The sequence below is a fragment of the Coenobita brevimanus genome, chromosome 40, assembly GCF_032717465.1.
Source record: "Coenobita brevimanus isolate Jiangsu-jjx chromosome 40, ASM3271746v2, whole genome shotgun sequence".
In the NCBI taxonomy this organism is placed as follows: Eukaryota; Metazoa; Arthropoda; class Malacostraca; order Decapoda; family Coenobitidae; genus Coenobita; species Coenobita brevimanus.
Genome location: NC_136993.1, coordinates 23,617,837 through 23,641,099, shown reverse-complemented (window position 1 = coordinate 23,641,099; position 23,263 = coordinate 23,617,837). Strand labels below are relative to the sequence as shown.

Sequence of the window (23,263 nt, the reverse complement as noted above, 5' to 3'; positions counted from 1 at the left end):
ATGGGTAGTGGGGACACTGCATTAGCTGCAAAAGAGGGCAGGAAGGTAAAAAGACTGAAGTGAGAGGAAAATCTCAGAAGTCAAGAAGAAGGAAGGAGAGAGAATTTCACAGATGAGGCACATGAACTGACTTCAGAAGACGATTTGCCCACACCAGCAGACCATGACTTTGAGGCTACTTTTGAACCATCTTGCTCATCAAGAAGTACCAAACAGCGGCCTGTGTCTATTGTTACAACAGAATTAAGTGCTGCACTTGATAGAGCCAACGTCAGCAAGTGTAATACAACTTTCCTCCTGGCTGAGACTGCAAGAAGCCTTGGACATGATATCTCTAGTTTAGCTGTCAATCCTGAGTCAATCAGAAGAGCAAGACTGAAGTTTCATGAACAGACGGCCCAAGCTGGAAAAAACATTTTTGATGCATCTGTACCTCTGGTGGTGCACAAGGAAGGTAAAAGGTTGCTGGATATTACAGGTAGGGATAAAGTTGACAGGTTGCTAGTGTTGGTATAAGGATTTCAAGTGGAGCAGCATCTCGGCGTCCCAATACTTCCAAATGGTATGGGTGAAACAACTACCACTGCTGTTGTTAAAATGTTGAGAGAGTGGGATAAAGAAGATCAGGTGAAGGCCATGTGTTTTGACACCACACCCTCAAATACTGGCAGACTAAGTAGGGCTTGCGATAGAGAATAGCCTTGGCAAAATCCTGTTGTACATGGCATGTCTACTCCATGTATAAGAAATTGTGATCGGAGATGAATTAAAATGTTGTTTTGGTCCATCAAATAGCCCTGATATTAGCTTGTTCAAGCGTTTTCATCAGTTTTGGCCACAAATTGACAAGACTCAGTTTCAGACAGCAAGCGATGATCCAGTCTGCTTTGAAGTCCTGAAAAAAAATGTACTGGCCTGAAGGACGATGTTATGGCTTGAAGGACGATGTTATAGTTTTCGCAAAGCAGGCATTTCTGTCTAGTCAGCAGGCTCGTGGTGACTACCGTGAATTATCAGAATTAAAGGTACTTATTCTGAATGATACTCCACCAGGCTGTATAAGATTCGTGGCCCCTGGAGCGATGCATAGAGCTGGCCATGTTGCTGTATTGCATAAAAATCTGGATGTTCAAACAGCAGTTCAAGTTAAATGTAAGTGAAGAAACTGCAAATGAGGGATATGAACCTCTTTGGATGCCTGCTGTACGCAAAGGCTTGGACATTGTGCCCAATGGCAGCATCTGCCCTGGCCAATGATCTTGCCCTTCTGAAGCTGTTGAAAAACTACGAGGCCATAAACAAAGGCATTTCGTTTGCTTCAGATAAGGTATTCCTCAGACACCTATGGTACCGGAGTGAGGAGCTAATTGCCCTTGCATTTTTTCAGTGATACTGTAGACAGGAACACTATAAGAAAGATGACCAGTGCTTTGAAGGAAGACGGTTCTGATGAAGCACCCAAACGAATCCAGGTGGAGCCAAGCAGAATTTCTGAAAAGAAACCTCATGACTTTGTCACAAGCAGTACCATGTCATTCTTTGGCACACTTGGGTTGAATGCGGACTTCCTCATACAAGCGGTTCCAGACAGTTGGCAGTCACTTGAAGATTCTCAGCGAATGAAGAAATTTGTCAGTAATCTGGCGGTGGTGAATGACCGGGCAGAGCGAGCTGTGAATTGATGCAGGACTTCAATACCTCTATCACAAGTTAAGAACAGAGGCAGTACCTGCTTCAGGATGTTTCAAGTCACAGAGTCAAGTACCCAACAGTTAGAAAGTCGCTGCTTATCGGGGGTAATATTTCGCAGTAGTGTTTTCAAGGCAGTCATGCTTACTGTTTTGATTGTTGAAAATATGCTGTGATACAGCTGCAATACACGCTTAGCAGGAATGTATTGACCTGGTCTGAGAATTATTTGAGTAATGACGCTCGAGGATGTCAAGGATGACATGCCATCTGATAAAAACCTTCTAACTTCGGACCTCTTGAGCAACCTTTAAACAAGCATCAAAAATTCTAAAATAATCGCTGTGAACTACTGTCATTAAAGTCCGCAAAATGGGAGAGTACCTTTGAGGTTAAGATACGAAAAAATGTGTGTCTGGATGGGTAAATTGGGAGTGTGTAGTCCAGTCTCGGCTACCTCCCTTTCTGTCGCGGAAGTAACCTAGGTATACAGATAGATACATAGATTTTTGATGGGCACCCATATCTATCTATCTATCTATACACACACACACACACACACACACACACACACACACACACACACACACACACACAATAAGAAACACTCACAGAGAGCAAAACCTGCACCAACCAGCTGGTCTAATATCCGATCATTTGGCTTTGTCCTGTGACCTTGACCTTCTACATGGTGTTATTAAAACTGAATTACTTAAAATAATCTTCTTTTCACGTGTAACCCTTTCACCAAGATTGATGCAACTCGAATCAGTGTTGTTTATGTTCCCCTGGTTGTATGACCTTCACATTTAACCTTTCCCTATGACCTTGACCTTTGATTGTTCTTATAAACAAACATTATTTTCTTGCCTTACTCTGAACCCTTCCATAAAGTTTGGTCTAAATCAGACAAATACTTTAACCTGACCCCACTATATTAGCTTACACATAATTTTATTTGTAAAAAATGATTAGCCAACCAAGTGTCTAACCCTCAACGTTGCCATGAAGTTTGTTCCATATCAGATGAAAACCATTTTAGTTATTTTGTTCACATTTAGGTACGTGTATTAAAATTAGACCTTGCCCTTTGACCTTGACCTTTGATATACCGTAAAAAACAACAACAATGGTTTTACTCCTTGGCTAATCAACATCCCTTCCACGAAGTTTGGTTAAAATCAGTTAAAAACTATGTGTGTGTGTGTGTGTGTGTGTGTGTGTGTGTGTGTGTGTGTGTGTGTGTGTGCGTGTGTGTGTGTGTGTGTGTGTGTGTGTGTGTGTGTGTGTGTGTGTGTGTGTGTGTATGGGCACAGATGGTTTTCCACGCGAGGTGGAACCAGAGTATCGAAAGAGTGAATGGTATGTCAATGATTTGTGTGGCCATTTCACTGGCATGTTATCTGATTCCTCTCTTACGTTCAAGTTTTCTTTCATGTTTGATCATACCTCACGGCACATTTTTGGTGGAAATTTGGGACACGATGATAGTGATCAGAATAATGTATTTTTCTCTTGAAGAATGGTTTTCAATAACTTTTGGAGCTCAGCTGACTAATATACAAAGCTGGAATGCAAGCAACTTAATTCCATCTTGAACAGTCCGTTAAAGAAATGACGTTTAATTTGACAGCTAAAGGAATGAGACATTTAAGAACATTTCACTAGAACGCGTGTGTTAGGAGGGATGTCACTGTATATTTGGTAGCCTTTTGCAAACACTCCATGGCAGTGTTATTTAGACGCCACCATTATAATTTCTGAATACACTGTACGATGTTCATTTGTACCTGCAATTTTTCGTATAGACAAAGTTTTAAGTACAATGTTTGGTTGCAGAGTTGGATTTCTAGCAATAACACTTAAATGAAGATAATAGACATCCAGTTCTCCCTGTCACCAGGTTTCCTTCCACAATGTTATTACTAACTTTTTTAGTTTTCTATAACCTATGGTCGTAATACAGTATCATTATGCTAACGGGATCCTTCGCAGTCATTTAATTAAAAACTTGCTTTATTATTTATTACCTCGGATGCTGTTTCCCTTTGCCATGATAATCTAGTAGTAAACTATAAGATATGTTTCACTTCTACCAAAGCATGTTTATTTTTCACTCAGATTTTGCCATCCAACTCACTTGCCGTAGTAGTCCCACGCACTGAAGTCCCTTTTGGCGAAGTCAAGGAGGGGTTGAGTGTTGTGGAGCAGGAAGAGGTAGGCTCGACATAGCTTGCCATCCCACAGCACTGAGAGTAGGTCCTCTGCATTACGCACCACAACCACCTTAGAAATAAACAGTCATGGGCAGTCCTCATTATGAGTCCGGGAAGTGGTCCATCAGAGCACAAAGTGTTCGAAACAAGTGGATGTGTAACTCGAGGGAAACTGGGAGATCAACTGTACAGGTAGAGATTTTATATTTTTTTAACTTAAACAGATTAATACCATTTGACGGCCTTTAATGCAAATAATCAGCATAGCTTTAACATTTTTCCTTACTTTTGATGCGAAATCGCTTTCAAAAGTGTTTTTGTATAAAAGTTCTTTAGACGTGATATCTCGGCCAGACAAGGGAATAAACAGCCAAAGACGGGCCTGGTGAGTAGGATAGGGTCGGATGGGACAAATGTTTTGATTTGAGGAGTGGAGGTTCTGTGGCCTTCACCTCCCTTCTAGGTAGGAATGGAGACTTAAAAGGAATTTATTCTCTGCTTACCGTGAAATTAGTAGCTAAAAAGAGCATTAAAATAAAAAGGACTAATAACGAAGACAATGTTACCTGCAGCGTACGGTGACACTGATATTTCCAGCACACACAAGTAAAAACAAAACATGATTGAATTATGGTTTTGTTCTCAGTCTCAGTATAATCTCAGTAGAGATTCTTTTGTTCTCTTCCAGCTTAATGAGTCGTGTTATTGTCGTACGGAAATTTTTTTTTACCACTTCAGAGTTATGGCGTTATAATCTTTTTCGTTTTATCGTTTATTCGGTCGAAACCCAGTAAGACCTCAACCTCTTACGTCTTGTCTGAAAAAAAAAAGAACCAAACGTTAGATGCCCACAACACTGTTTATTCTAGGTAGAAATAAACCAAAAAGGGCCAGATTAATGATCCTTTTCGAGGTACCTCAACACATTGCGTGTGAATGAGGGAAGGTCCTAGGCAGAGGGAAATGCAGACTGAGGAAGACAAGTTTAAGAGTTGAGCTGTTGTATACATGAAGGACAGAGTATCGGTTAACTCTTGCATTAGAAAGTTGGATAGACGGGTGCTACATGCCCGTCGTAATGGAGCAGGAATACAATCAGACAGTTCAGAAGAACAGTGAAAATTGAATTAGCGATAGTAAAGAGATAAAGCTGCAACACTGTGACTAAGAAAGAGTGGTTGAAAGAAGTCAGTAAGAGGAGAGGAACTGAATAAACTAAAAGTCTGTGACTCCACTCTGTTTAGAAGTGTATTGTCTGAGGAGCCGTCTCCACACATCAGAGCTGCACTTCACACAGGGGTGAGTTAAACCCCTTTGCTAAGTCAACAACTGTTCAGGGGTAATGGATACTCAGAGTCAGCTTAACACACCTAGTTTCTTTGAAGTGGATTTTGCAAAGGAAGTAATGTGATCTTTCCAGGATAGGAAAAAAGGAAAAGTCCGAAAAAGGTCCGAAGTAAAACATCCCTAGGAAAGCAGTAGATTATATCACTGAAAGACAAAAACGATGAAGTTATGCATAGATAGATAAGATGGTCAAGAGTGTTGAAGAATCTCACAAAAATTGTATGTATCAAAGACAATAGAACTAGCAGCTAAGTTTTTAGTCAGCATAAGTGAAATATCAAAGGTAACACCTGATGTAGTAAACATTCCTCTAAAAATAATAATAATAATAATAAAAATAAAATAAATGAGGGAAAGACCCAGAACATGGAACAGCAGCAGATTTACAGTCGCGTGCAGGAGAAGTACAAAACATGCTCATCCACTTCAACTTATTAATTTTACTCTGTGCAGAAAGAAAAAAATTCCCAAAACATGTTGTAATGGAAAAGTTATTTGATTTTACAAGGAAGGCAGCTCAAAAGATCTTAGTAACTATTGACCCATATACTTATTACCAGTTATTTGTAAACTCTTCTCCCTCACGAACAGAATAACAAAAAAATCTGGAGGAAAATCAACCACGTGAACAGGCAGGATTCCAAAGCCGATATTCGACTACTGATCATCTACACACAATGAATCAGCTAACTGAGATAACTAGAAAAAATAATAAACCACTGTGCTTAGGTTTGTTGATTAGGAAAAGGCTTTCGACTCAGTAGGGCACATGGAAATGATAAATTCATTGCAGGAGCAAGGAGCAAATGAGAACATTGTAAAACTGCTCGAAAGAGCAAGCTGGTACAATTAATTTACATAAAGACTCGGCAAAAATAAGACTGAGAAGGACGCCCGCCGGGGAGATACAATTTCACCAAAATCATTTACAGCATGCATGGAGAGTACTTTCAGAAATCTAGATTGGAAGATCAATGGAGAAATCGCAAGAAATGTTATAAGACCTAAACAGAGAAAGTCTCAAAGTAGGGCTAAAGATGAAGCGGAGTAAAACTAATGTTTAATCCAAAGACACCAACGAGCGTCATCAGATTTAATGAAGAAATTCTTGAATAAGTTTAGGAGAAATTCTTGAATAAGTTGAGGCAAAAAATAAAAATAACGAAATATCATGATAGCAAAATGAAACGACGCATTGCAATTACATGGAAAGCCTTCAGTAAGCATAGAGACTTATTGAAAAGTAGCTTGTCACTGTGTATGAAACGAAAAATATAAAACGAACGTATAATGCCAGCCATGATGTACGGTTGTGAGACCTGGAAAATGACAGAATCAATGGAAAATCAACTAATTGATTCTCAAAGAGCAATGGAAAGGTCAGTGTTGGGAAAGTCTATTACGGTAGAGACAGAAGATCTACTTGGGTGAGAGAGCAGACTGTGGTCAGAGACATTACAGAAGTTATAAAAGAACAGACTTGGAGAACGGCAGGTCATGTAGCCAGAATAAGGGATAACCGATGGAGTAAGTGGCTGACGGCCTAGGCTTCAAGAGATTGTAGGCCTATCAGGAAAAGGCAAGACAGGAGATGTAGAGATGAGATAGAGTAATTTACAGGGAAAACATGGCTGAGATTGACTCAGTCAAGGAATTAGTAAAGAAATTGGGGGAGTCCTTTGTTCAGCAGTGGACTTGCAGTGGTTGATATATATATATATATATATATATATATATATATATATATATATATATATATATATATATATATATAACCTCTGTGGTAGAGTGGTAAAGTGTGCGTTCTCGTACACTGGGGAGCGAGGGTTCATACCCCGCCAGGGTAAAAAACTTTGGGAGCGTTCTCCTTGCCACGTACTGCTTGGCGGACATCAGGGGTGCTATGGTTGAACCAGTGTCGCATACTATAAAGTATGCTTCCACCCAGTCAGCTTGTGTGGGCCGATTACACTTGGTTCACAGACTACACACACATCCAAAGCCACTCCAACACTACAGTTACACTTACAAGCACTTCACACCCTACATACAGTCTTTACCAGACAGCCTAAGCCACTTGGTATACATTGGCTGAATCGTACCTACCTCGGTTGGGATTGGCCGGTCCTGCAGTGGATACTCAAAAAGTCGATGATGCTGAAGATATATATATATATATATATATATATATATATATATACAGAGAGAGAGAGAGAGAGAGAGAGAGAGAGAGAGAGAGAGAGAGAGTGTAGCACCAGTCGAGCAGGGCAGTACTCCCAAGGCGGGTGGAAAGCTGGTAACAGGGAGAGCTGGAGCTCCAGTTTCATCAACCCTCGGGACTAGGCCCCAACAATTTCCCTTTGCTGAACTTTCTCAGTGTCTCAGTAACACAGAGGGTAGCCCAGCATTCTCTCCAATACAAGTTTCTCTAACTATCAACACCAAGCTACATGCACAGTACACACCAGATTTCCTTTTCAAAAAAAAAGAAAAAAAAAAGGGCATTGAATAACATAGCCTAGGAGTCCCCAGGGGGGGGGGGCATAAATGCTCCCACTTTCTGCCCCTCTCCCGGTGATGACTCAGGATGCCTGGAACCACTGTCTGACTCTCTTCTTCATTTCTGCAACATTCGTGGCCTTTCCTCTAACTTTCGCTCTGTAGAGCAACACCTCTCCTCTAAACTTCACCTTCTTTTTCTAACTGAGACTCAGCTGTCTGAGGCAACTGACAGCAAACCCTTTTCTGTATCCTCCTACTTTCCCTATAATCATTTCAAAGCCAAAGGTGGCTGTTGTGTATATATACACAACAACTTTTCTTGCTCTCGTGTTCCTGAACTCGATTCTTCTGAATTCTCTACACTCTGGCTTCGGCTTTCCTATCATTCTCTGACTAAATATATCTGTGCTGTTTACTTATCTCCTAATTCTACTGAATATCAAAAATTCTTTGACTATCTTACTTCTACGATGGAACACATTCTATCCATTTCTCCTTTCTCTAAAATCTCCATTCTAGGAGATTTCAATGCTCACCACCACCTTTGGCTCTCCTCTCCTTTCACTGATCCACCTGGTGAACAAACATACACCTTTTCTATCCTTAATGACCTAGAGCAGCTTGTACAGCACCCTACCCGTATTCCTGACCGCCTTGGAGAGAGCTCCAACATTCTTAACCTCTTCCTTACGACTAATCCTTCTGCTTACACTGTTAATCATTTCTCTAAGTTGGGCTCCTCCGATCACAATCTTATCACCTTAACCCGTCCTATCACTCCAGTAGGGCCTGCAGACGCTCCAAAGAAACGTCGTCTGCGGCACTTTGGAGCTGTGGATTGGGAGGCCCTCAGGCAGTACTTCTTTGATTTTCCCTGGAATGATTATTGCTTCCATGGCCGGGAGGTATCTGGGTGTGCCTTGAGCATTACGGAGGATATTCTCTCGGGCATGGAAGCATACATTCCTTTCTCATATCCTTTGGTTAATGCACGAAAGACTTTGTTTAATCACGCTTGTTCTAATGCTGTGGCAACAAGGAGAGGGCCTATAAAAGGTACTGGACCCAACCCACCCCTGAATCACATCATTTATACATTTCTGCCCGGAATCGTGCTAAGTCTGTTCTTCACTCTGCTAAAAATAAATTCATCCGTGCTAAATGCTCTCAACTCTCTAACTCGAATTCTTCCCGTTCCTTCTAGCACCTTGCCAAAAACCTTTCTAACAACTTTACCTCATCATCCTTCCCTCCTCTTTTCTACTCTAATGGCTCTGTAGCTATTTTTTCTACTGATAAAGCAGATCTCTTCACTCAGACTTTCTCCTCCAATTCCACCTTAGACGATTCCAAGTGCTGTTCCTCCATCACTTCCCGCCTCTGACTTCCTCATGGATGACATTAAAATTTCTTCAGCTGATGTATTTTCTGTCATCACAGGCCTCAGTACTAATAAGGCATATGGGCCTGATGGAGTCCCTCCTGTTGTTCTCAAGAACTATGCTCCTGTGCTTACACCCTGCCTAAGCAAACTCATTTGCCTTTGTCTATCAACTTGTACCTTTCCTTCTTGCTGGAAGTTTGCTCTCATTCAGCCAGTCCCAAAGAAGGGTGACCTTTCAGAACCCTCTAACTATCGTCCAATTGCTTTAACATCATGTATCTCAAGTTTGTTCTTAATAGAAAAATTTTAAAGCATCTTTCCTATCACAACCTTCTTTCTGATCGTCAGCATGGGTTCCGTCAGGGACGCTCCACAGACGATCTTCTCACCTACCTTTCAGACTCCTGGTCATCATCCTTTCGGGACTTTGGCGAAAGCTTTGCCATTGCACTTGACATCTCAAAGGATTTCGATCAAGTCTGGCATAAATCTTTAATTTCCAAACTCCCCTCTTATGGTTTCATCTTTCTATCTGTGCCTTCATCTCAAGCTTCCTTTCTGGTCGTTCTATAGCTGCTGTTGTAGACGGCCATCGTTCTTCTCCTAGATCTATTAACAGTGGCGTTCCTCAGGGCTCTGTCCTATCACCAGCTCCCTTCCTTTTATTCATCAGTGACTTTCTAAGCTGTACATCTAACCCTATTCAATCATATGCTGATGACTCCACCCTTCACCTTTCCATTCGGTTTCCCACAATGCCCATCTCAGCAGTTACTTCAACAAACAAGGGATGAGGCTATGGCACACCTAATGTCTGACTTGGCTCGTGTCTCTAACTGGGGTAAAAATAATCTGGTCGTTTTTAATGCATCAAAGACTCAGTTTTTGCACCTATGAACCCGACAAAATCTTCCACAGGTATACCCACTAATGTTTAATAATATTCAGCTTAATCCTGCATCATCCTTGAACATGCTTGGGGTTTCATTTACTCGGGACTTATCTTGGAAAGGTCTTATTACATCTCTTGTAAAATCTACTTCCAAGAGATATGGTATGCTAAGCCGACTCCGTTCTTTCTTTACCCATGCACAATTATTGACTCCATACAGGGATTTTATCCTCCCCTGCGTGGAGTATAACTCTCATGTGTGGAGAGGCTCCATACATACAGCTCTCCTCAATAGTGTGGAGTCAAAGGCTTTTCGCCTCCTTAACTCTCCTTCTCTTACTGACTCCCTTCAACCTCTGTCTCTTCGTCGCACTGTTGCATCTTTATCTCTTTTCTATCGCTACTTCAATGGTCACTGCTCCTCTGAACTGTCTGCATGCATTCCTCCACCTCTACGGTGGGCGCATAGCACCCGTCTATCAGCAAACTTTCATCCCTTTTCTGTCCAGCTCTCTAATGCAAGAGTTAACCGTTACTCCTAGTCATTCATTTATGCAACAGGTCAGCTCTGGAACTGTCTCCCTCTGTCTGTATTTCCTGCTTTCTATGATCTCCAGTCTTTCAAACGCAGTGTGTCCAGGCATCTCGAAATGATTGGGTCTTGAATTTGGCTCTCTCTTGTATTTTGTTTTTCTCTTGTATGGAGCGGTTTTGCGGGCTCGTTGCCTTTGGTTCCTTCTTCCTCACATTTAAAAAAAAATGTATATACATATATATATATATAGATAGATAGATAGATAGATAGATAGATATACGTACATATTTATATATATATATATATATATATATATATATATATATATATATATATATATATATATATATATATATATATATATATATATATATATATATATATATATATATATATATATATATATATATGTATATGTATATATATATATATATATATATATATATATATATATATATATATATATATATATATATATATATATATGTATATGTATATATATGTATATGTATATATATATATATATATATATATATATATGTGTGTGTGTGTGTGTGTGGATGTCTGTACATGTAGTAAACTCTCACCTGTCGGATGTAATTCAGCCAAGCCCTACGTTAAACAACGGGATATGCTGGGTTTTGCATATTCAGTGCAACATTCAGCATTTAGCTGGATACTGTGAGTTTGCCCATCTCGACCCTCTATCCTAAAAACTTTACGATGAGTAAAAGATTAAAACTAAGCATATAAAAATAATACAGTAATGATACAGTACAGCACTACGGTACTGTACATAGTATACTTACCAATTGTTTGTCTCAATGGAGGGTAGAGTTGCATACAGTACAGTACATGACTGTACTGTACTGTACAGTACACATAATCCCGTGTGGTCTAGTGGGGAATGTCTCCCCCGAAGATTACTCCAGCTCCACCACCTCAGGCTTGATCTTCTGCCAAGGGTGCTTGAGTAGGGAGTGGAGATGGTGTGACATAGGGAGTCAGGTGGAGCTCCAATGAGGCCCTTAATAATGGGGAGACCTAAGGTGGAGAGACAATAGTTGGTGGAGCTGATGGTGGTGCCATGGCCAAGGTGCCTGGCTGAGATGAAGAAGTTGCCGTGGTGGTGCCTGGCTGGGGTAACCAATGTCATTGTGAGGAAATAGAGGGCTGGGGTGACAGAGGCCAGTCTTTTAGGTTGATGGCTGGAGCCACAGAGGATGCGAGGAGGTGGAGGGCTGTGGCTACGGAGTGGTAGGTGTCACGGGACGGAAAAAGGACACGATGGAGGACTGCCTTAGGATCCTTTTCGACTGCAGCTTTATCACATTCTCACAGCCCTGTCACAGGAAAGTGGCCAGACCATCGGCAAAGATGGGCCATCGATTTGGATACTCGCATTAGTCAAAAAGGACGTCCAATGCGTCACAAACTTGCTTGAGCCTTGTGATTTCTGCCACTTCATCATCATCGCCCTCCTTTTCCTCCTCCACTTTATGGTCTTTACCCCTTGCAGTCACGGTCTCCACAATTTCCCTATTGGACAGAGTCTGGTACCTGGGGTCTCCGTCGTCTGCTTCTAGCCAATCGTGGATCATTTTCTCAGTTACCTGTTCTCCTGTTGCTTCCATATGGCGGACGAAGCCCTGAGCTTCAAAGTCGGTAAAGTCAGTAATGGCCTCTTCACCCTCGAGGAGATTGTTCCAACTATGCTCAACCGTGAGTGCAGAGAGTTCCCTCCAAGCCTGCACCCAGTTGCAGAGTGCAGACTTGAGGGAATACCATTTGTGGTTGACCAAGGTATTTTCCCCCCTACTGTCCATGCCATGGGCTGCCTCCTCCTCATCTTTGAGTACAACCATTATATCTTCCTCAAACCTCTTCCGGTGCAGCTGCTTCGTTGCAGCAATAATACCCTTTTCCTTGAGTTGCAAGACTGAGGTCCAATTAGGGAACAAGGACATGACCCAAATAAGACCTCCATCTCCAACCAACTCTGTCTCAGAAGGATGAGCAGGAGCATTGTCAAGGAGAAGCAAAGCCTTCACTTGGTCACACGCGAGGCCAATAACCCCGTTTGATAATAAACATTGTAATCTCCTAACAGCATGACTGTAGAACCAATCTTTGAAGATCTTGGTTGTAAACACTCAATGAGTGCAAAAAGGTCACTGGGAGATGATCCATTAATCTCCAGAGACCATGTGGCAGTTTTGCATGCTCCATCAAAATAGGTTTCAGATGATCAGAGCCCGTTACATTGGCACAACACAAAACAGAGATGTTCTGTTTGCTCGTCTTATGACCAGGTATCGACTTCTCTTTCTCGTCAGCCAAGGTATTAATCGTCACTGACCTGAAGAAGAGACCAGTTTCATCAGCATTATAAACCTGATTGAGACATAACCCTTCTTCGCCAATCAGGTTTTTAAGCTTGGCACGATACCTATCAATTCCTATCGTGTCTGCACCCAACGCTTCACCATAGGCCATTTTGTTGGACAGCCCATGTCGAAGTTTGAACAAAGTCGGCCACCTTTCAGACTTCTTGAAACCAACAATCCCTAGTTGCTTAGTGAACTTCGCACAATCACGCCGCTGCCACACTTGCTGAAACCACTTCAGGCAGGTTTGCTCGAGCTCACAAAAGCATGGCTTGGCCATCATCTTGCATTTGTGCCATCACACAGTCACACCATATTGACCCTAGAAGAACATCTTGATAGAGAACTTGTTTTTCTGCAAATCTGATGGCCTGGGGCTTGTCGCAGTGCTCCATTAGCCTTGTGAGGGTCCAGCCATGCCCCATCTTCTCGATTTTTCTCCATTGAGAAACTGATGGTGGAGGCGCCATGGAGCCAAGGACCAGGACAAAACACAAGGTCAGCAGGACCTGCACCTGCCACGGCACCACGACAATAGCCACAAACTCAACCATCACACACAACTAAAAACAAGCACTTTCAGGCCACAGATGAGGCACATCAGAAGAAAAAATAGCACGAGGGGGTACGAAAACAGCACTGGGGGTAGAAGAAATAGCATGAGGGGGTATGAAAACAGCACTGGGGGTAGAAGAAATAGCACTGAAAGTTAGCAAACACTGTAAACATTACAGTACACAGAATAATTTTACAATTACAATAGAGCACTAAGATATGAGCACTGACAGGTCATTACCTTTGCAATACAGTACAGCACACAACTTCAAATGCAGGACGTTATTGATTTTGTAACAGCACCAGGGTTTTGTGACCGTGTGGTCAGAAGAGCAGAGAGCACAGTTACAACTTCACTGAATGACATCCTTGTGCATTAATGAGGGCAAGAAGGTATTCTCTGCATGCAGAGTGAGATACACCCCTGGCAGATGCTGATTGTCTGATGTGTAGCGGGCATTCTTACTACTGAGTTTCGGGATTTCGGTTGACTACTGCTTATGAGCAAGTTGAGATGCCTCAACGCCGGATATTGCATTGGACAACCAGTTACGTCCAGTTCCGGAGCCAGATGTTCCATAATTTAGCCAGATATTGCTTTAATAGAGCGAAGATAGCTGTTCTTGATATTATGTTGGGCTGGATATTGCACCAACGGATTATTGAGAGTTTACTGTATATATATATATATATATATATATATATATATATATATATATATATATATATATATATATATATATTGTTACGGAACAGAGAAAGATAATGTACACTTTAATTGAGAATACTAATGATCACTACTGTTCCGTAAAGGTCCAGGTTCAAAATAAAGAGTTAGGTAAAATTACAAGTTAAAGTTTAATGCACAAACTAACAACAAAACATTCAGGACTCATAACGATAATGTAATGGCAAAAACAGGTTAAGTATATGGTTAACTGCAATAGCCTCTATTAACACGAAATTAGCATGAGTAAATTTATCTAAGTCAGCCCTGTTAAAATGAGATACCAGATAATACTCAGTGAATGCCAGATATATTATTACAGATACAAAATATTATTAATGATGGCTGACAAAGAACCTTTATATAAATTACAAAAACTTTACTAGGCCTAAGAACTAACCTTATGCTACACAGTACAAGAAAAAGTGCAACAACAGTTATACTCAAATTACACACAGCTGCTAGATGGTTGGAAACTTCCTGAACACTCACAATAATAACTGTACAGGGGAGGACAGAGATGTGAACAAAATGAGGAGTAGATCTAAGTGGCAACGTTGCAGAGACTGAGCTCATTATATAGGCGCTGGCAGAGCTTGATACAACTTGTAAGAAGGACGCGCAAATGAAGCCATGGGGACAAAGAGCTGACAATCCTACTCTGAACAACAGAAAGGACGACTTACTCTACTATAACGGTAGAAGGGGGGACTGAGGCAGAACACGCTCGTGATCAAACATGCAGCAGCTGTACGTTAAAATTACACAAAGGATGATGAAATCATAGGCTATGTAACACCTCCCCACAAAGAAAAAGAAATTTACAAAGGAAATTTATTACTCTAAAACAATCTGTCTAAAGTCTAGATAAGCAATCTGCAATAACATTTTCTTTCCCCTTGACATGTTGTATGTCTAATGAATACTCCTGAAGAAGTAGACTCCATCTTGTCAATCTCTGATTTTTATCTTTAAACTTACTAAGGAATTTCAATGGGTTATGATCGGTATAAATGACTATGGGGTCAAAACCAGAACACAAATAAAATGAAAAATGCTGTAAACCTAAAATCAAGGCCAAAAGCTCTTTCTCAATAGTTGAGTAGTTCTTTTGAGGTGGAGTGAACTTCTTACTGTAATAAGATACAGGATGTTCAATACCCTGATCATCCTCTTGCAGCAAAACAGCCCCAGCTCCTGTATCACTTGCATCAACAGCCATCTTAAAAGGCTTAGCAAAATTTGGAGTAGCAAGCAATGGCTGACTTAATAGGATAGCTTTAAGTTTGTTGAAAGAGGATTCACAGTTATCGGTCCAGACAAATTTAACTCCCTTTTTCAGTAGGTCTGTAAGTGGTGATACAAGAATTGAAAAGTTAAGAACAAATCTCCTGTAATAACCTACCATTCTCAAAAATCTTTGTAGCTCTTTCCTACTTTTAGGTCAGGGAACATCACTTATAACCTGAACCTTAGCTCCTGGTGGTGCAACATGTCCATCACCAATTACGTACCCAAGGTACTGGACTTTAGCTTGACCAAACTCACACTTTGATAAATTAGCTACAAGATTAGCATGAACCAAACGCTCAAGAAATTTACTGACATGGCATAGGTGATCTTTCCAGTTGTCACTGAAGATTAATACATCATCAATATAAACAACACACCCTGCCAAACCCTCTGTTACAACATTCATGAGCTTCTGAAAAGTGGCTGGTGCATTCTTCATACCATATGGCATTACAGAACATGCAAAAGTCTTTCCTAGTGTTACAAAACATGAGATCTCCCTAGCATGTTCAGTCATAGGTACTTGCCAGTATCCCTTTAACAAATCAAACTTACTTATGTACCTAGCCTTTCCGATCTTGTCTATGCAATCTTCCACACGAGGGAGAGGGTAAGTGTCTGTTTTGGTTATCTGATTAACACGTCTGTAGTCGATGCAAAGCTGCTGTGACCCACCCGGCTTAGGGACCAGAGTGACAGGAGAACTCCACTCGCTCTGACAGGGCTCAATCATCTTGTGGTCGAACAGGTAGCCAAGCTCCTTCTGGATGAGAGGAACTTTCACTGGGTTCACACGGTAAGGAGGCAATTTAATTGGCTTTGCGTCTCCAACATCGACATCATGCGTCAACACAGTGGTTCTTCCTGGAGTGGCACGGAACACTTGCGGGTACTCCTGCAGTAATGCCGAAAACTCCTGCCTTTCCTCGGGAGGTAGATGAGAAAGCTTAGTCTGGAGATCATTCATGATATCAGGATTCTTCCCCAAACTATCACTCAGGCTCATACTGCATGGGAGAGCTTCACTTGCAGACTCGGGTGGAACAGCTACAGTGCAGACTGGATTATTTTCGTCCCGCCTGTGATACAACTTTAGCATGTTGATGTGACAAAGTTGCTTGTTCTTTCTGCGATCTGGTGTGGCGATGACATAGTTGACATCACTGAGTTTCTTCTCCACGAAATAAGGACGACTAAACTTGGCTTGAAGAGGTTGCTCATGCACTGGTAGCAGAATCAAAACCTGATCTCCTGGCTGAAAGTGGCGTAACCTGGACTTCTTATGATACCAAGTTTTCATCTCCTGAGCAGCTCCTAAATTCTCTCTCGCCAGCTGTAAAGCAGTGGACAGCCGTTCTTTGAACTTCATCACATACTCCAGCAGGTTGACGTCATCTTCCTCCGACAGCCAGCATTCCTTGAGTAGCTTAAGGGGTCCTCTTACTTCATGGCCAAACAGTAGTTCAAAAGGTGAGAAGCCCAGTGATTCATTTGGAGATTCTCTTGCAGCAAACACAACAAATGGAAGACCTTTATCCCAGTCTTTCTGATGTTCCAAACAGCATTTCTTGAGCATCGATTTGAGTGTTTGATGATATCTCTCCAACGCTCCTTGGGTCTGGGGATGGTAAGCTGAAGACGTGATCTGGGTGATGCCCAACTCTTTCAGAGACTGTTTGAAAACATTTGACATGAAATTACTTCCCCGGTCTGACTGTACCTCCTTGGGCAGACCAAACTTTGTGAAGAACCCTAGCATTTCCTTAACCACGTTCTTTGCTGAGATATTTCTAAATGGAATGGCTTCAGGATAACGAGTAGCCATATCAATCAGGGTCAACACATAAGAAAATCCTGAAGAAGTCTTAGGAAGAGGGCCCACAATATCCACCAACACACGGGTGAATGGCGCCTCAAAAGGAGGAATGGGAACTAGAGGTGCAACCTTTTCGGTCTGATTACACTTCTCCATAACTTGACAGGTGTGACAAGACTTACAATACCAGGAAACATCCCTGAAGATACCTGGCCAGTAGAAGTGTTTCAAAATGCGTGCCACCGTCTTCCTCACTCCAAGGTGTCCTGCCAAACTGGAATCATGAGCCACTCTAATGACAACTTGATGTACAACCTCCCATTCACAGTCGGCTGATACTGTTGGGGGTCTCCACTTCCTCATAAGTACTCCTGACTTTATATAATAACAAGTAGAAGCACCAGCTGACTCTTCCTCACTGCAAGCAGAGTTAGCTAGACCTTTCAACTCAGGGTCAGCAACCTGTAACTCAACCAACTCTTGACGAGACAAATGATCAACACTACGGGGTACTGCCTCATCTGGTGAATGGTCCAAATTAGCAAGAAAAGTGTCAGCTAGGATAACATCATCATCATCATTATCCTCTAAATCACCAGTAACTTTAGACTTAGCCCTAGTGACAGCACATGCAGGGAACACATCAGGGACATCACAATCCTGGGATGCAGCCACTGGCTCACTAGACAACTGAGGAGCTGGACACACTTGACTTCCACCAACATCATTTCCAAGTAAGAAAGTTACACCTGACATTGGGAGTGTCTCAACCAACCCAACCATAACGGAACCATTAACAAAACCAGACTCTAAATTCACTCTGCACAGAGGGATAGAGAAGTAATTATTCCCTACACCTTGTAAGATTACAGTTTCATCAGAGGAATTAACATTAGAGCCTAGAACACTGGTCAGCATAAGGGATTGGCAAGCACCTGTATCACGATATATTTGAACTGATTTCCTGTCATTACTGTCCAGAGGACTGACAAAACCATCAGACAGGAAATTAGCACATGAACTCTTGAGAGTGTCACCCACGTTACTGCTCAAAAGAGGAGCTCCGTCATGAGAATTTAAGTTACCCCTCAAAGCAGGTTCAGTTAACTCAGTTAAAGAATTCTGGGAACTCTCAAGGGTGGACACTAGACCAATTGACTGAATATTTAAAGACTCCTTTTTGTTCACATCACGCTGTCTCCTGAAACATTTCTCCGTAGTATGACCAAGCTTACTACAATAATTACATTTACTTTTCTGAAATCTAGAGGTGAAGCTGGTATTTACTTCCTTTTTTTTTTTTTTTTTTTTAAATAACGGAACGGAGGAAGGAAAAACAAATGGAAAAAAAAAATAATCCATACACCAGATTACTGGTGTCCTCTGTTCATAAAATATCTGTAACAGTTAGACTTGAACAGTTGTAGGTTGAAATTTGGAGGAAAACAACTCTGGGGAAGCGAGTTCCAGAGAGATGCAGTTCGGGGAATGAAAGAATTCTGATAGGCAGAAGTTCTGCAATATGGTTGAGTGACATTCCAGTCATGAGCGCTACCAGATGCCCGTGTAGCACGTGGGAAGGCATGGAGAGGTGGCACCATGGACGCAACTTCGTCTGAGCATTTGCCAAAAAAATATCTGTAAAATAATGCAAATTTAAACTCAGTTCATTTTTTCCTTCAGTCCATATCCCCTTTGGCCCTTTTCCTCATAGAACCACAGATCTCACCCTCTACCGATATATCTCCATTTTGTTTTCCCGGTTACCATCTCCTTACAAACTTTCGAAACAAGGGCGGCACCTGTTGTTATATCAAATCCCAATATGCAGTTGACACTATTTTAAACTTCACTTCATCCAGTTTTGATTACTCATTATATAAATTAAATTGCCAAAACATTACCAAATATATCTGTGTAGTTTATCGTTCCCCCAATGCTTCTTCGGAACCCAGTGTATTTGATTCCATATCCACTCAGTTGAGTAACCTTGACCTTGCCCTTGGCAATGAAATTACCATTTTGGGTGATTTTAACATACACAATGTTGAATGGTTATTGCATTCTGCCCGGACTGACGACGCTGGTCTAGAATGCGAGCTGTTTGCGGAATCGTTTAATCTCACCCAGTTGGTAAAGCAACCAACCAGAATACCTGATAATCCTGACCATAATGCCCATCTCTTGGATTTATTCTTGACAAATAATCCAGATCAATACAGGATAGAGGTACTGTCACCACTTGGATCCTCTGACCACAATCTCATCAAAGCCTCATTAGTTAACCCTCCTACATCTCCCCATTCCGAACCTGTCAGGGTGACCTGATGGCACTTTGACAGGGCAGACTGGGATGGATTTAGAAATTATCTTGCTGATGTTCCATGGCAGTCTTTCTTCTCTAGTGATCCCAATTCTACCCAGTCCCACATTTGTGACTTAATACTAGCTGGTATGGATTTATTCATACCAAGTCAACAATTCACTAAAAGATCAAACTCTCCAAAATGGTTTGATGGCAATTGTGCCAGAGCAACAGCCCAAAAGTCATTAGCATATAACTCTTACTTAAAATCAAAAACACCTGAATCACTCTCCCAATTTAAAATTGCTAGAAATCATGCAAAAGCTGTATTAAATCTATCTAAATCAAACTTTCTTCAAAAGCAAGCATCAAAACTACTTAACAACCCTAATGACAAGAGAATATTCTGGTCAACTCTTAATTCTTTCAATAATAACTTTAACAAGTCATCTTCCATTCCCCCACTAAAATCTTCAGATGGCAATATTACAAATGACCCACGTGGGAAAGCAGATATCTTTGCTAGTACCTTTGCAAGAAACTCTACCATAGATGATACCAGCCAGAATGTCTCAGTACTGGAACTTGATTCTCCCGAAATTGCCCCACTTAAAATACAGACAAGATTTGTAAAATCCATCCTAGACAATTTACCTACCAACAAAGCTCCAGGTCCAGATGGAATTCCGCCAATTGTTTTGAAAAAGTGTTCCCCTGAACTTGCCTTTGTCCTAGCTAAATTATTCAGACTATGCATACGTACTTCTTTATTCCCAAATTCATGGAAAGAAGCCAATATCCACCCAGTTCCGAAGAAAGGAAGTTCGTCTGACCCCTCCAATTACAGACCAATAGCTATCACATCTTCTCTTGGTAAGGTATTTGAAACTTTAATTAATAAGCATATTGTTAAACATCTTGAATCCAACAACTTAATTAGTGATAGACAATATGGTTTTCGTCACGAAAGATCCACCATTGACATACTCAATCTCTTAACTCATACCATCCATCAATCAATTGATCTTTTGGAGAAACTCATGCAGTAGCTCTTGATATCTCTAAAGCTTTCGACAGAGTATGGCACCGTTCCCTGCTGTCCAAACTCCCTTGCTATGGACTAACGTCTTTTGTTCCTTTGATTTCTTCTTATCTTAGTGACAGGAAAATAAGAGTAAAAGTAGATGATGTATATTCGAATTTCCACTCAATTAACGCCGGCGTGCCGCAGGGATCAGTTCTGGCGCCAACCCTATTTCTGGTTCATATTAATGATCTCTTATCTGTCACTCACAATCCCATTCACTCATATGCAGATGACTCAACACTACATAGTTCATTCACACTCAGACATCCATTTACAAAGTCTAATATCTCTACCTCTCAACTCAATACAGCCATCTCCATAAATGAAGATCTATCTACAATCAGTGAATGGGGACAAAACAACCTTGTCTCTTTTAATGCTAGTAAAACTAAATATATATAGTTTACTAATAGACAGATATTGCCAGATTCGTACATTACCTTCAGTGCTACTAATATTCCCATCTCCAAAAGTATTGAAATTCTTGGTGTTTCACTTAACAGTGCCCTCAGCTGGACCTCTCATGTCAGATCACTTGCTAAAACCGCCTCCAAGAAACTTGGATTATTGTACAGAGTCCGTAACTTCTTCGCCGATGAGCAGTTAGCTATAATTTATAAGAGTCATGTGCGCTCTCAGCTTGAATATTGCTCACCCTTGTGGAATGGTTGTGGAGAGGTTGCATTAAGACAACTAGACAAAATTCAGAATAAAGTTGTTAGAATCATTAACAACCCTGCCATTACATATAAACTACCTCCCCTGCAAGTAAGAAGGAATGTTGCCTCCCTTGCATTATTTTACAGATATTTTTTTGGCAAATGCTCAGACGAAGTTGCGTCCATGGTGCCACCTCTCCATGCCTTCCCTCGTGCTACACGGGCATCTGGTAGCGCTCATGACTGGAATGTCACTCAACCACATTGCAGAACTTCTGCCTATCAGAATTCTTTCATTCCCCGAACTGCATCTCTCTGGAACTCGCTTCCCCAGAGTTGTTTTCCTCCAAATTTCAACCTACAACTGTTCAAGTCTAATTCTTACAGATATTTTATGAACAGAGGACACCAGTAATCTGGTGTATGGATTATTTTTTTTTCTCCATTTGTTTTTCCTTCCCCCGTTCTGTTATTTAAAAAAAAAAAAAAAAAAAAAAAAAAGGGAGGCAACATTCCTTCTTACTTGCAGGGGAGGTAGTTTATATGTAATGGCAGGGTTGTTAATGATTCTAACAGCTTTATTCTGAATTTTGTCTAGTTGTCTTATTGCAACCTCCCCACATCCATCCCACAAGGGTGAGCAATATTCAAGCTGAGAGCGCACATGACTCTTATAAATTATAGCCAACTGCTCATCGGCGAAGAAGTTACGGACTCTATACAATAATCCAAGTTTCTTGGAGGCGGTTTTAGCAAGTGATCTGACATGAGAGGTCCAGCTGAGGGCACTGTTAAGTGAGACACCAAGAATTTCAATACTTTTGGAGATGGGAATATTAGTAGCACTGAAGGTAATGTACGAATCTGGCAATATCTGTCTATTAGTAAACTGTATATATTTAGTTTTACTAGCATTAAAAGAGACAAGGTTGTTTTGTCCCCATTCACTGATTGTAGATAGATCTTGATTAATGGAGATGGCTGTACTGAGTTGAGAGGTAGAGATATTAGACTTTGTAATTGGATGTCTGAGTGTGAATGAACTATGTAGTGTTGAGTCATCTGCATAAGAGTGAATGGGATTGTGAGTGACAGATAAGAGATCATTAATGTGAACCAGAAATAGGGTTGGCGCCAGAACTGATCCCTGCGGCACGCCGCATTAATTGAGTGGAAATTTGAATATACATCATCTACTTTTACTCTTATTTTCCTGTCACTAAGATAAGAAGAAATCAAAGGAACAAAAGACGTTAGTCCATAGCAAGGGAGTTTGGACAGCAGGGAACGGTGCCATACTCTGTCGAAAGCTTTAGAGATATCAAGAGCTACTGCATGAGTTTCTCCAAAAAGATCAATTGACTGATGAATCGTATGAGTTAAGAGATTGAGTATGTCAATGGTGGATCTTTCGCAGCGAAAACCGTATTGTCTATCACTAATTAAGTTGTTGGATTCAAGATGTTTAACAATATGCTTATTAATTAAAGTTTCAAATACCTTACCAAGAGAAGATGTGACAGCTATTGGTCTGTAATTGGAGGGGTCAGACGAACTTCCTTTCTTCGGAACTGGGTGGATATTGGCTTCTTTCCATGAATTTGGGAATAAAGAAGTACGTATGCATAGTCTGAATAATTTAGCTAGGACAGAGGCAAGTTCAGGGGAACACTTTTTCAAAACAATTGGCGGAATTCCATCTGGGCCTGGAGCTTTGTTGGTAGGTAAATTGTCTAGGATGGATTTTACGAATCTTGTCTGTATTTTAAGTGGGGCAATTTCGGGAGAAACATCATCTTTATTCTCTTTCCTGTTACCTATACTCTGAGTAGAGGCAACGTACTTACTCTCAGCTTTCCCTTTTTCTTT

General features: G+C 41.0%; 1 protein-coding gene across 1 annotated transcript in view; it reads right to left on the bottom strand.

The window, feature by feature from the left end:
- LOC145396990 (putative glutamate receptor) overlaps window positions 1-23,263 on the bottom strand; it is a 145,861-nt gene that overhangs the window by 94,160 nt on the left and 28,438 nt on the right. Inside the window, exon 3 of the mRNA XM_080270216.1 lies at window positions 3,830-3,975. Coding sequence (XP_080126342.1) covers window positions 3,830-3,975 — 146 coding nt within the window. The remainder of the gene's footprint in view (window positions 1-3,829; window positions 3,976-23,263) is intronic.